This window comes from Rhinatrema bivittatum, chromosome 4 (assembly GCF_901001135.1).
Source record: "Rhinatrema bivittatum chromosome 4, aRhiBiv1.1, whole genome shotgun sequence".
Lineage (NCBI taxonomy): Eukaryota > Metazoa > Chordata > Amphibia > Gymnophiona > Rhinatrematidae > Rhinatrema > Rhinatrema bivittatum.
This window is the reverse complement of record NC_042618.1, coordinates 1,271,809-1,284,809: the sequence shown is the minus strand read 5'-3', so window position 1 is coordinate 1,284,809 and position 13,001 is coordinate 1,271,809. Positions and strand designations below refer to the sequence as shown.

General features: G+C 53.5%; 1 protein-coding gene across 1 annotated transcript in view; it reads left to right on the top strand.

Annotated features, from left to right (window-relative positions):
• The window catches only part of NGB (neuroglobin), a 34,174-nt gene extending 24,977 nt beyond the window's left edge, over nucleotides 1-9,197 (top strand). Inside the window, exons 2-4 of the mRNA XM_029597402.1 lie at nucleotides 8,384-8,495; nucleotides 8,668-8,787; nucleotides 8,929-9,197. Coding sequence (XP_029453262.1) covers nucleotides 8,384-8,495; nucleotides 8,668-8,787; nucleotides 8,929-9,075 — 379 coding nt within the window. The 3' untranslated portion in view covers nucleotides 9,076-9,197. The remainder of the gene's footprint in view (nucleotides 1-8,383; nucleotides 8,496-8,667; nucleotides 8,788-8,928) is intronic.
• Nucleotides 9,198-13,001: the final 3,804 nt, after the last annotated feature.

Sequence of the window (13,001 nt, the reverse complement as noted above, 5' to 3'; positions counted from 1 at the left end):
ACCCGGCTACGTGAGCGCCTGCGTTTCCACTAGGACTTCTAGTTATTACAGAACCTGCAGCCTGCCAGACAGACCCGGCTACGTGAGCGCCTGCGTTTCCACTAGGACTTCTAGTTATTACAGAACCTGCAGCCTGCCAGACAGACCCGGCTACGTGAGCGCCTGCGTTTCCACTAGGACTTCTAGTTATTACAGACCCTGCAGCCTGCCAGACAGACCCGGCTACGTGAGCGCCTGCGTTTCCCCTAGGACTTCTAGTTATTACGGAGCCTGCAGCCTGCCAGACAGACCCAGCTATATGAGCGCCTGCGTTTCCACTAGGACTTCTAGTTATTACAGAGCCTGCAGCCTGCCAGACAGACCCGGCTACGTGAGCGCCTGCGTTTCCACCAGGACTTCTAGTTATTACAGAACCTGCAGCCTGCCAGACAGACCCGGCTACGTGAGCGCCTGCGTTTCCACTAGGACTTCTAGTTATTACAGAACCTGCAGCCTGCCAGACAGACCCGGCTACGTGAGCGCCTGCGTTTCCACTAGGACTTCTAGTTATTACAGAACCTGCAGCCTGCCAGACAGACCCGGCTACGTGAGCGCCTGCGTTTCCACCAGGACTTCTAGTTATTACAGAGAATGCAGCCTGCCAGACACACCCGGCTACGTGAGCGCCTGCGTTTCCACCAGGACTTCTAGTTATTACAGAACCTGCAGCCTGCCAGACAGACCCGGCTACGTGAGCGCCTGCGTTTCCACTAGGACTTCTAGTTATTACAGAACCTGCAGCCTGCCAGACAGACCCGGCTACGTGAGAGCCTGCGTTTCCACCAGGAATTCTAGTTATTAGAGAACTTGCAGCCTGCCAGACAGACCCGGCTATGTGAGCGCCTGCGTTTCCACTAGGACTTCTAGTTATTACAGACCCTGCAGCCTGCCAGACAGACCCGGCTACGTGAGCGCCTGCGTTTCCCCTAGGACTTCTAGTTATTACGGAGCCTGCAGCCTGCCAGACAGACCCGGCTACGTGAGCGCCTGCGTTTCCACTAGGACTTCTAGTTATTACAGAACCTGCAGCCTGCCAGACAGACCCGGCTACGTGAGCGCCTGCGTTTCCACTAGGACTTCTAGTTATTACAGAACCTGCAGCCTGCCAGACAGACCCGGCTACGTGAGCGCCTGCGTTTCCACTAGGACTTCTAGTTATTACAGAGCCTGCAGCCTGCCAGACAGACCCGGCTACGTGAGCGCCTGCGTTTCCACCAGGACTTCTAGTTATTACAGAGAATGCAGCCTGCCAGACACACCCGGCTACGTGAGAGCCTGCGTTTCCACCAGGACTTCTAGTTATTACAGAACCTGCAGCCTGCCAGACAGACCCGGCTACGTGAGCGCCTGCGTTTCCACTAGGACTTCTAGTTATTACAGAACCTACAGCCTGCCAGACAGACCCGGCTACGTGAGAGCCTGCGTTTCCACCAGGAATTCTAGTTATTAGAGAACTTGCAGCCTGCCAGACAGACCCGGCTATGTGAGCGCCTGCGTTTCCACTAGGACTTCTAGTTATTACAGACCCTGCAGCCTGCCAGACAGACCCGGCTACGTGAGCGCCTGCGTTTCCCCTAGGACTTCTAGTTATTACGGAGCCTGCAGCCTGCCAGACAGACCCAGCTATATGAGCGCCTGCGTTTCCACTAGGACTTCTAGTTATTACAGAGCCTGCAGCCTGCCAGACAGACCCGGCTACGTGAGCGCCTGCGTTTCCACCAGGACTTCTAGTTATTACAGAACCTGCAGCCTGCCAGACATACCCGGCTACGTGAGCGCCTGCGTTTCCACCAGGACTTCTAGTTATTACAGAACCTGCAGCCTGCCAGACAGACCCGGCTACGTGAGCGCCTGCGTTTCCACCAGGACTTCTAGTTATTACAGAACCTGCAGCCTGCCAGACAGACCCGGCTACGTGAGCGCCTGCGTTTCCACCAGGACTTCTAGTTATTACAGAACTTGCAGCCTGCCAGACAGACCCGGCTACGTGAGCGCCTGCGTTTCCACCAGGACTTCTAGTTATTACAGAGCCTGCAGCCTGCCAGACACACCCGGCTACGTGAGCGCCTGCGTTTCCACTAGGACTTCTAGTTATTACAGAGCCTGCAGCCTGCCAGACAGACCCGGCTACGTGAGCGCCTGCGTTTCCACTAGGACTTCTAGTTATTACAGAGCCTGCAGCCTGCCAGACACACCCGGCTACGTGAGCGCCTGCGTTTCCACCAGGACTTCTAGTTATTACAGAACCTGAAGCCTGCCAGACAGACCCGGCTACGTGAGCGCCTGCGTTTCCACTAGGATTTCTAGTTATTACAGAACCTGCAGCCTGCCAGACAGACCCGACTACGTGAGCGCCTGCGTTTCCACTAGGACTTCTAGTTATTACAGAGCCTGCAGCCTGCCAGACAGACCCGGCTACGTGAGCACCTGCGTTTCCACCAGGACTTCTAGTTATTACAGAACCTGAAGCCTGCCAGACAGACCCGGCTACGTGAGCGCCTGCGTTTCCACCAGGACTTCTAGTTATTACAGAGCCTGCAGCCTGCCAGACAGACCCGGCTACGTGAGCTCCTGCGTTTCCACCAGGACTTCTAGTTATTACAGAGCCTGCAGCCTGCCAGACAGACCCGGCTACGTAAGTGCTTGCGTTTCCACCAGGACTTCTAGTTATTACAGAGCCTGCAGCCTGCCAGACAGACCCGGCTACGTGAGCGCCTGCGTTTCCACCAGGACTTCTAGTTATTACAGAGCCTGCAGCCTGCCAGACAGACCCGGCTACGTGAGCGCCTGCGTTTCCACTAGGACTTTTAGTTATTACAGAACCTGCAGCCTGCCAGACAGACCCGGCTACGTGAGCGCCTGCGTTTCCACCAGGACTTCTAGTTATTACAGAGCCTGCAGCCTGCCAGACAGACCCGGCTACGTGAGCGCCTGCGTTTCCACCAGGACTTCTAGTTATTACAGAGCCTGCAGCCTGCCAGACAGACCCGGCTACGTGAGCGCCTGCGTTTCCACTAGGACTTTTAGTTATTACAGAACCTGCAGCCTGCCAGACAGACCCGGCTACGTGAGCGCCTGCGTTTCCACCAGGACTTCTAGTTATTACAGAACCTGCAGCCTGCCAGACAGACCCGACTACGTGAGCGCCTGCGTTTCCACTAGGACTTTTAGTTATTACAGAGCCTGCAGCCTGCCAGACAGACCCGGCTACGTGAGCGCCTGCGTTTCCACCAGGACTTCTAGTTATTACAGAGCCTGCAGCCTGCCAGACAGACCCGGCTACGTGAGCGCCTGCGTTTCCACTAGGACTTTTAGTTATTACAGAGCCTGCAGCCTGCCAGACAGACCCGGCTACGTGAGCGCCTGCGTTTCCACTAGGACTTCTAGTTATTACAGAACCTGCAGCCTGCCAGACAGACCCGGCTACGTGAGCGCCTGCGTTTCCACCAGGACTTCTAGTTATTACAGAACCTGCAGCCTGCCAGACAGACCCGGCTACGTGAGCGCCTGCGTTTCCACCAGGACTTCTAGTTATTACAGAACCTGCAGCCTGCCAGACAGACCCGGCTACGTGAGCGCCTGCGTTTCCACCAGGACTTCTAGTTATTACAGAACCTGCAGCCTGCCAGACAGACCCGGCTACGTGAGCGCCTGCGTTTCCACCAGGACTTCTAGTTATTACAGAACCTGCAGCCTGCCAGACAGACCCGACTACGTGAGCGCCTGCGTTTCCACTAGGACTTTTAGTTATTACAGAGCCTGCAGCCTGCCAGACAGACCCGGCTACGTGAGCGCCTGCGTTTCCACTAGGACTTCTAGTTATTACAGACCCTGCAGCCTGCCAGACAGACCCGGCTACGTGAGCGCCTGCGTTTCCACTAGGACTTTTAGTTATTACAGAGCCTGCAGCCTGCCAGACAGACCCGGCTACGTGAGAGCCTGCGTTTCCACTAGGACTTTTAGTTATTACAGACCCTGCAGCCTGCCAGACAGACCCGGCTACGTGAGAGCCTGCGTTTCCACTAGGACTTCTAGTTATTACAGACCCTGCAGCCTGCCAGACAGACCCGGCTACGTGAGCGCCTGCGTTTCCACTAGGACTTTTAGTTATTACAGAGCCTGCAGCCTGCCAGACAGACCCGGCTACGTGAGCGCCTGCGTTTCCACTAGGACTTTTAGTTATTACAGACCCTGCAGCCTGCCAGACAGACCCGGCTACGTGAGCGCCTGCGTTTCCACCAGGACTTCTAGTTATTACAGACCCTGCAGCCTGCCAGACAGACCCGGCTACGTGAGAGCCTGCGTTTCCACCAGGAATTCTAGTTATTAGAGAACTTGCAGCCTGCCAGACAGACCCGGCTATGTGAGCGCCTGCGTTTCCACTAGGACTTCTAGTTATTACAGAGCCTGCAGCCTGCCAGACAGACCCGGCTACGTGAGCGCCTGCGTTTCCTCTAGGGCTTAGATCATAAGCGATTGCCATACTGGGTCAGGCCAAGGATCGTTCAAACCCTTTATCCTGTTTCCAACAGTGGCCAGTCCAAGTTACAAGTACCTGGTAATTACCCAAACCCACGGGACTGGCTCTGGCCTGGAATCTGTGAGTGCCAGGAGAAGGACTGCAGGAGCTGGGGAGATACTGACTGCTGAGGTGCCAGGGCTCAGGGCATGGAGATGGCAGTGTATCTTATGTGGTCTCATCACCTGCACGGAGCGGCAGTTACTACCCTTAACAGACACATAGGGGTAACCTGCACGGAGCGGCAGTTACTACCCTTAACAGAAACATGGGGGTAACCTGCACGGAGCGGCAGTTGATGCCCTTAACAGAAACATGGGGGTAACCCGCACGGAGCGGCAGTTGATGCCCTTAACAGAAACATGGGGGTAACCCGCATGGAGCGGCAGTTGCTGCCCTTAACAGAAACATGGGGGTAACCTGCACGGAGCGGCAGTTGCTGCCCTTAACACAAACATGGGGGTAACCTGCACGGAGCGGCAGTTACTACCCTTAACAGAATCATGGGTGTAAACTGCACGGAGCGGCAGTTACTACCCTTAACAGAACCATGGGGGTGACCTGCACGGAGCGGCAGTTACTACCCTTAAGAGAAACATGGGGATAACCTGCACGGAGCAGCAGTTACTACCCTTAACAGAATCATGGGTGTAAACTGCACGGAGCGGCAGTTACTACCCTTAACAGAAACATGGGGGCAACCTGCACGGAGCGGCAGTTACTGCCCTTAACAGAAACATGGGGGTAACCTGCACGGAGCGGCAGTTACTGCCCTTAACAGAAACATGGGGGTAACCTGCACGGAGCGGCAGTTACTGCCCTTAACAGAAACATGGGGGTAACCTGCACGGAGCGGCAGTTACTGCCCTTAACAGAAACATGGGGGTAACCTGCAGGGAGCGGCAGTTACTGCCCTTAACAAAAACATGGGGGTAACCTGCACGGAGCGGCAGTTACTGCCCTTAACAGAAACATGGGGATAACCTGCACGGAGTGGCAGTTACTACCTTTAACAGAAACATGGGGATAATCTGCATGGAGTGGCAGTTACTACCCTTAACAGAAACATGGGGTAACCTGCACGGAGCGGCAGTTACTACCCTTAACAGAAACTTGAGGGTAACCTGCACGGAGCGGCAGTTACTACCCTTAACAGAAACATGGGGGTAACCTGCACGGAGCAGCAGTTACTACCCTTAACAGAAACTTGAGGGTAACCTGCACGGAGCGGCAGTTACTACCCTTAACAGAAACATGGGGGTAACCTGCACGGAGCGGCAGTAACTACCCTTAACAGAAACTTGAGGGTAACCTGCACGGAGCGGCAGTTACTACCCTTAACAGAAACTTGAGGGTAACCTGCACGGAGCGGCAGTTACTACCCTTAACAGAAACATGGGGGTAACCTGCACGGAGCGGCAGTAACTACCCTTAACAGAAACTTGAGGGTAACCTGCACGGAGCGGCAGTTACTGCCCTTAACAGAAACTTGAGGGTAACCTGCACGGAGCGGCAGTTACTGCCCTTAACAGAAACATGGGGGTAACCTGCACGGAGCGGCAGTTACTACCCTTAACAGAAACTTGAGGGTAACCTGCACGGAGCGGCAGTTACTACCCTTAACAGAAACATGGGGGTAACCTGCACGGAGCGGCAGTTACTATCCTTAACAGAAACATGGGGGTAACCTGCACGGAGCGGCAGTTACTACCCTTAACAGAAACATGGCGGTAACCTGCATGGAGCGGCAGTTACTACCCTTAACAGAAACATGGGGGTAACCTGCACGGAGCGGCAGTTACTATCCTTAACAGAAACATGGGGGTAACCTGCATGGAGCGGCAGTTACTACCCTTAACAGAAACATGGGGGTAACCTGCACGGAGCGGCAGTTACTGCCCTTAACAGAAACTTGAGGGTAACCTGCACGGAGCGGCAGTTACTGCCCTTAACAGAAACATGGGGGTAACCTGCATGGAGCGGCAGTTACTACCCTTAACAGAAACTTGAGGGTAACCTACATGGAGCGGCAGTTACTACCCTTAACAGAAACATGGGGGTTACCTGCATGGAGCGGCAGTTACTACCCTTAACAGAAACATGGGGGTAACCTGCACGGAGCGGCAGTTACTGCCCTTAACAGAAACATGGGGGGTAACCTGCACGGAGCGGCAGTTACTGCCCTTAACAGAAACATGGGGGTAACCTGCACGGAGCGGCAGTTACTGCCCTTAACAGAAACATGGGGGTAAGCTGCACGGAGCGGCAGTTACTACCCTTAACAGAAACATGGGGGTAACCTGCACGGAGCGGCAGTTACTGCCCTTAACAGAAACATGGGGGTAACCTGCACAGAGCGGCAGTTACTACCCTTAACAGAAACATGGGGATAACCTGCACGGAGCGGCAGTTACTACCCTTAACAGAAACATGGGGGTAACCTGCACGGAGCGGCAGTTACTACCCTTAACAGAAACATGGGGGTAACCTGCACGGAGCGGCAGTTACTACCCTTAACAGAAACATGGGGGTAACCTGCATGGAGCGGCAGTTACTACCCTTAACAGAAACTTGAGGGTAACCTGCACGGAGCGGCAGTTACTATCATAAGAAGGTTTCTGCACAGAGTGGATGTAGCATTTGGTATTTCTCTGCCGTCATTACTATGTTAACCTGACTGCCTGTGTGTATCCTGTGTAGTGGGTTAGGAAGCCCTGCCCTCCAGCCCTGTTTTCTCTGTAACACTCTCGTTTCTTATGCAAACCCTTTGAGGTGTTTGAATGCCTCCGGCCTCCTGTCTTCGCTCCTCTCCTCTGCTCTCATTTCCCTGGGCTTTTGCTGCAGCCCCTTCACCTTTGTGTTTCCTCTTCGGAGATGCGGCCCCTGGACCCGGGGCGTGAGGTCTCCCGCAGATTCGTGATTTCCCAGAGCCCCCCCTCTCGCTCCCCCCCTAGGGCAGCGCTTCCTCTGCCGCTCCTCCTGCTCGCCTGGTGCCAGTAATGCCCAGGACCCGTTGTCGCAGCTGAGCAGCCCGGCCAGGGTAATTTCGTTCATCACCAGAGCAACCTTGCCGGCGCACATATTTTGAAGCTGCTCGTGGTGCTGCATTGTTAGTGGAAATATTTAGCAAAGCTGAGCTCTGGACTGCCCCGGCTAAGTTTATGTGCAGGCCCGACCACCGCTTTCAGCCCTAATAGCCTTCCTCGAAGGACACTTTCACCAGAAATACTGAAGCACAAATGCTAGAGGCCGATATTCAAAGGGCTGAGGAGCCCAAGTTTGGGAGTCAGGAGCCTAAGTTGGTTCTCTTAAATATGTACTGGAGCTGCGTCCCTAAGTTTAGAGTCTCACTTTCACTAGGCCCCTAAAAACTGGATGGTTCCGGGGGTGGAATCAGGTCAGGGAAAACCGTTCCGCATTAGGCTGATAGTTCAGGATCCTAAATCTAGGGAAAGGCATAGCAGGCCTAAATTTATGTGGATTTTCAGCTGAAAATGTAGGCCCCTAAGTCTGGCTGGAAATAAGGGCCTACGTTAGGAGCTTACATGTTGCAGCTCAGCCTTTTTTTAATAAGTGCCTCACGCTACTCCTGCTTTGCCCCTTCCACACTTAGGCAATGGGATCCTCTCAGTCCAGGGGCCCTCCGGAGAGACCCCCCCCCCCCCCCAAGAGTCCTCGCGTTCCTGGGGCCCTTTCCATTCTATGTGCCCCCCACCCCTCCCTCGGCTCTCTCGCCCCCGGGCCCCCCATCGCTCTCCTCGGAGGGTGCACCGCCCGCTTTCCTCCGCATTCCCTTACCCTCTCATCCTGTTTTGCTCCCGTCAGGTTGTTTGATTTGGAGCCAGATCTCGTGAAGCTTTTCCACTACAACTCGGCCCAGTTCCGCGGCGCCCAGGAGTGCCTCAGCTCCCCGGACTTCCTGCAGCACGTCAGCAAGGTGAGTCCTGCTCTCTCTCTCGTGCTGCCGCGTGCCCCCTGCTGCTGTACGCGCCCTCCTGTGGGAAGATGGATGCTCAGCTCTTGGGGGGGGTTTTATTCTTTGTACTAACCTTCCCTCCCTCCCTCCCTCCCTTCCTTCCTTGTGGCTTCTGCCTGCCTCTTCCCTGCAGGTGATGCTGGTCATTGACGCCGCCGTGAACAGCCTGGAGAACCTCCCCTCCCTGCAGGAATATCTCACCGGACTCGGGAGGAAGCACCAGGCCGTGGGGGTGAAGACAGAATCCTTCAACGTAAGCTCGCACGGTATCAGGAGGGAGAATCTCTCCTGGCTATGCCCGGGGGGGGGGGGGGGGGTGTCTGGGCTGTCTCTCGTCTGCCCCTGGGGACTCGCACCAACTCGTGTCCCCCCCCGTCTCCTGTTCCCTCTGCAGACGGTGGGAGAGTCGCTCCTCTACGCCCTGTGCGAAGGCCTGGGCCCAGCTTTCAGCACCCAGGCCCGGCAGGCCTGGACCAAGCTCTACGCCGTGGTGGTGAAAGCCATGAGCCGTGGATGGCAGGAGAGCCGGGAGGAAGAATAACAGAACTGTCCCAGAGAGAGAGAGAGAGAGGAGACCTTGAGCTGCAGGGGAATGAAAAGAAGACGAGAGAGGGGAGGGGACAGAGATTTCATGTAAACAAAAGTGCTTTAAAAAGAAACCTTTAAAATCCAAAACCTTGTCTGACTCCAGTTTTATTTATAAGTGGGCTATAAAAATGTAAGTTCCCTGCTTTATAAAATGGTGGCTGACGTCGAGGAATGTATTTCTCTGTCATATGGCAGCAGAGCTGGAGGATTTGTTTAGTAGGAATTCTTTCTGTGACCTGAGAATTTCATCCCTGAAATTGCCTCTAACTTATCCGAGACTATACTGGCTTCAGACTTATCTGAGACAGCTCTAAGAGGGTCCCAAGAATACACTGGCTTCAGACTTATCTGAGACAGCTTTAAGAGGGTCCCAAGACTCCACTGGCTTCAGGCTTATCTGAGACAGCTCTAAGAGGGTCCCAAGACTCCACTGGCTTCAGACTTATCTGAGACAGCTCTAAGAGGGTCCCAAGACTCCACTGGCTTCAGGCTTATCTGAGACAGCTCTAAGAGGGTCCCAAGACTACACTGGCTTCAGGCTTATCTGAGACAGCTTTAAGAGGGTCCCAAGAATACACTGGCTTCAGGCTTATCTGAGACAGCTCTAAGAGGGTCCCAAGACTCCACTGGCTTCAGGCTTATCTGAGACAGCTCTAAGAGGGTCCCAAGAATACACTGGCTTCAGACTTATCTGAGACAGCTTTAAGAGGGTCCCAAGACTCCACTGGCTTCAGGCTTATCTGAGACAGCTCTAAGAGGGTCCCAAGAATACACTGGCTTCAGACTTATCTGAGATGGCTCTAAGAGGGTCCCAAGACTCCACTGGCTTCAGGCTTATCTGAGACAGCTCTAAGAGGGTCCCAAGACTACACTGGCTTCAGACTTATCTGAGACAGCTTTAAGAGGGTCCCAAGAATACACTGGCTTCAGACTTATCTGAGACAGCTCTAAGAGGGTCCCAAGACTACACTGGCTTCAGGCTTATCTGAGACAGCTCTAAGAGGGTCCCAAGACTCCACTGGCTTCAGGCTTATCTGAGACAGCTCTAAGAGGGTCCCAAGACTCCACTGGCTTCAGGCTTATCTGAGACAGCTCTAAGAGGGTCCCAAGACTCCACTGGCTTCAGGCTTATCTGAGACAGCTCTAAGAGGGTCCCAAGACTACACTGGCTTCAGGCTTATCTGAGACAGCTCTAAGAGGGTCCCAAGACTCCACTGGCTTCAGGCTTATCTGAGACAGCTCTAAGAGGGTCCCAAGACTCCACTGGCTTCAGGCTTATCTGAGACAGCTCTAAGAGGGTCCCAAGACTCCACTGGCTTCAGGCTTATCTGAGACAGCTCTAAGAGGGTCCCAAGACTACACTGGCTTCAGGCTTATCTGAGACAGCTCTAAGAGGGTCCCAAGACTCCACTGGCTTCAGGCTTATCCGAGACAGCTCCAAGAGGGCCCCAAGACTACACTGGCTTCAGACTTATCTGAGACAGCTCTAAGAGGGTCCCAAGACTACACTGGCTTCAGACTTATCTGAGACAGCTCTAAGAGGGTCCCAAGACTCCACTGGCTTCAGGCTTATCTGAGACAGCTCTAAGAGGGTCCCAAGACTACACTGGCTTCAGACTTATCTGAGACAGCTCTAAGAGGGTCCCAAGACTACACTGGTTCAGACTTATCCGAGACAGCTCTAAGAGGGTCCCAAGACTACACTGGCTTCAGGCTTATCTGAGACAGCTCTAAGAGGGTCCCAAGAATACACTGGCTTCAGACTTATCTGAGACAGCTCTAAGAGGGTCCCAAGACTCCACTGGCTTCAGGCTTATCTGAGACAGCTCTAAGAGGGTCCCAAGACTCCACTGGCTTCAGACTTATCTGAGACAGCTTTAAGAGGGTCCCAAGACTCCACTGGCTTCAGACTTATCCGAGACAGCTCCAAGAGGGCCCCAAGACTACACTGGCTTCAGACTTATCTGAGACAGCTCCAAGAGGGCCCCAAGACTACACTGGCTTCAGACTTATCTGAGACAGCTCTAAGAGGGTCCCAAGACTACACTGGCTTCAGACTTATCCGAGACAGCTCCAAGAGGGCCCCAAGACTACACTGGCTTTAGACTTATCTGAGACAGCTCTAAGAGTGTATGAAGATTGCACTGGCTTCAAACTTATCCAGAACAGTTTCAAGAGTGTCCCAAGACTCCACTGGCTTCAGGCTTATCCGAGACAGCTCCAAGAGGGCCCCAAGACTACACTGGCTTCAGACTTATCTGAGACAGCTTTAAGAGGGTCCCAAGACTCCACTGGCTTCAGGCTTATCTGAGACAGCTCTAAGAGGGTCCCAAGACTCCACTGGCTTCAGACTTATCTGAGACAGCTCTAAGAGGGTCCCAAGACTCCACTGGCTTCAGACTTATCTGAGACAGCTTTAAGAGGGTCCCAAGAATACACTGGCTTCAGACTTATCTGAGATGGCTCTAAGAGGGTCCCAAGACTACACTGGCTTCAGGCTTATCTGAGACAGCTCTAAGAGGGTCCCAAGACTACACTGGCTTCAGGCTTATCTGAGACAGCTTTAAGAGGGTCCCAAGAATACACTGGCTTCAGGCTTATCTGAGACAGCTCTAAGAGGGTCCCAAGACTCCACTGGCTTCAGACTTATCTGAGACAGCTTTAAGAGGGTCCCAAGAATACACTGGCTTCAGACTTATCTGAGATGGCTCTAAGAGGGTCCCAAGACTACACTGGCTTCAGGCTTATCTGAGACAGCTCTAAGAGGGTCCCAAGACTACACTGGCTTCAGACTTATCTGAGACAGCTTTAAGAGGGTCCCAAGAATACACTGGCTTCAGGCTTATCTGAGATGGCTCTAAGAGGGTCCCAAGACTCCACTGGCTTCAGGCTTATCTGAGACAGCTTTAAGAGGGTCCCAAGAATACACTGGCTTCAGACTTATCTGAGATGGCTCTAAGAGGGTCCCAAGACTACACTGGCTTCAGGCTTATCTGAGGGACCCAAAAAACACGAAGGAAGGCGATCTATGAAAGCCGTCAGGTTGAACAAAGGAATAGATGCCAATAGTCTTGAAAAAAACTTTATTGAAGTGGAGACACAAAGTAGCCCGACTCAGGCCGAGTTTCGCCGTATCAAGACGGCTGCCTCAGGGGCTTGTGTATATTCTCTTCAGTACACAAATAAAACAAATCATATATGAAGGATCATATATACCATTATATGATCAATGAAAGTAATGAATCAGCAGTGGCAGAGGCAGGTCTCTTCAGTACTCTCTGCACAGTCCTCATCATCAGCTTAAGGCAGCCAGCAGCATGGCTCCCACAGAGGCAACCTTAGTCAAATTGGGGCTAAGGTTGCCTCTGTGGGAGCCATGCTGCTGGCTGCCTTAAGCTGATGATGAGGACTGGCTTCAGACTTATCCGAGACAGCTCCAAGAGGGCCCCAAGACTACACTGGCTTCAGACTTATCTGAGACAGCTCCAAGAGGGCCCCAAGACTACACTGGCTTCAGACTTATCTGAGACAGCTCTAAGAGGGTCCCAAGACTACACTGGCTTCAGACTTATCCGAGACAGCTCCAAGAGGGCCCCAAGACTACACTGGCTTCAGACTTATCTGAGACAGCTCTAAGAGGGTCCCAAGACTCCACTGGCTTCAGGCTTATCTGAGACAGCTTTAAGAGGGTCCCAAGAATACACTGGCTTCAGACTTATCTGAGATGGCTCTAAGAGGGTCCCAAGACTACACTGGCTTCAGGCTTATCTGAGACAGCTCTAAGAGGGTCCCAAGAATACACTGGCTTCAGGCTTATCTGAGACAGCTCTAAGAGGGTCCCAAGAATACACTGGCTTCAGACTTATCTGAGATGGCTCT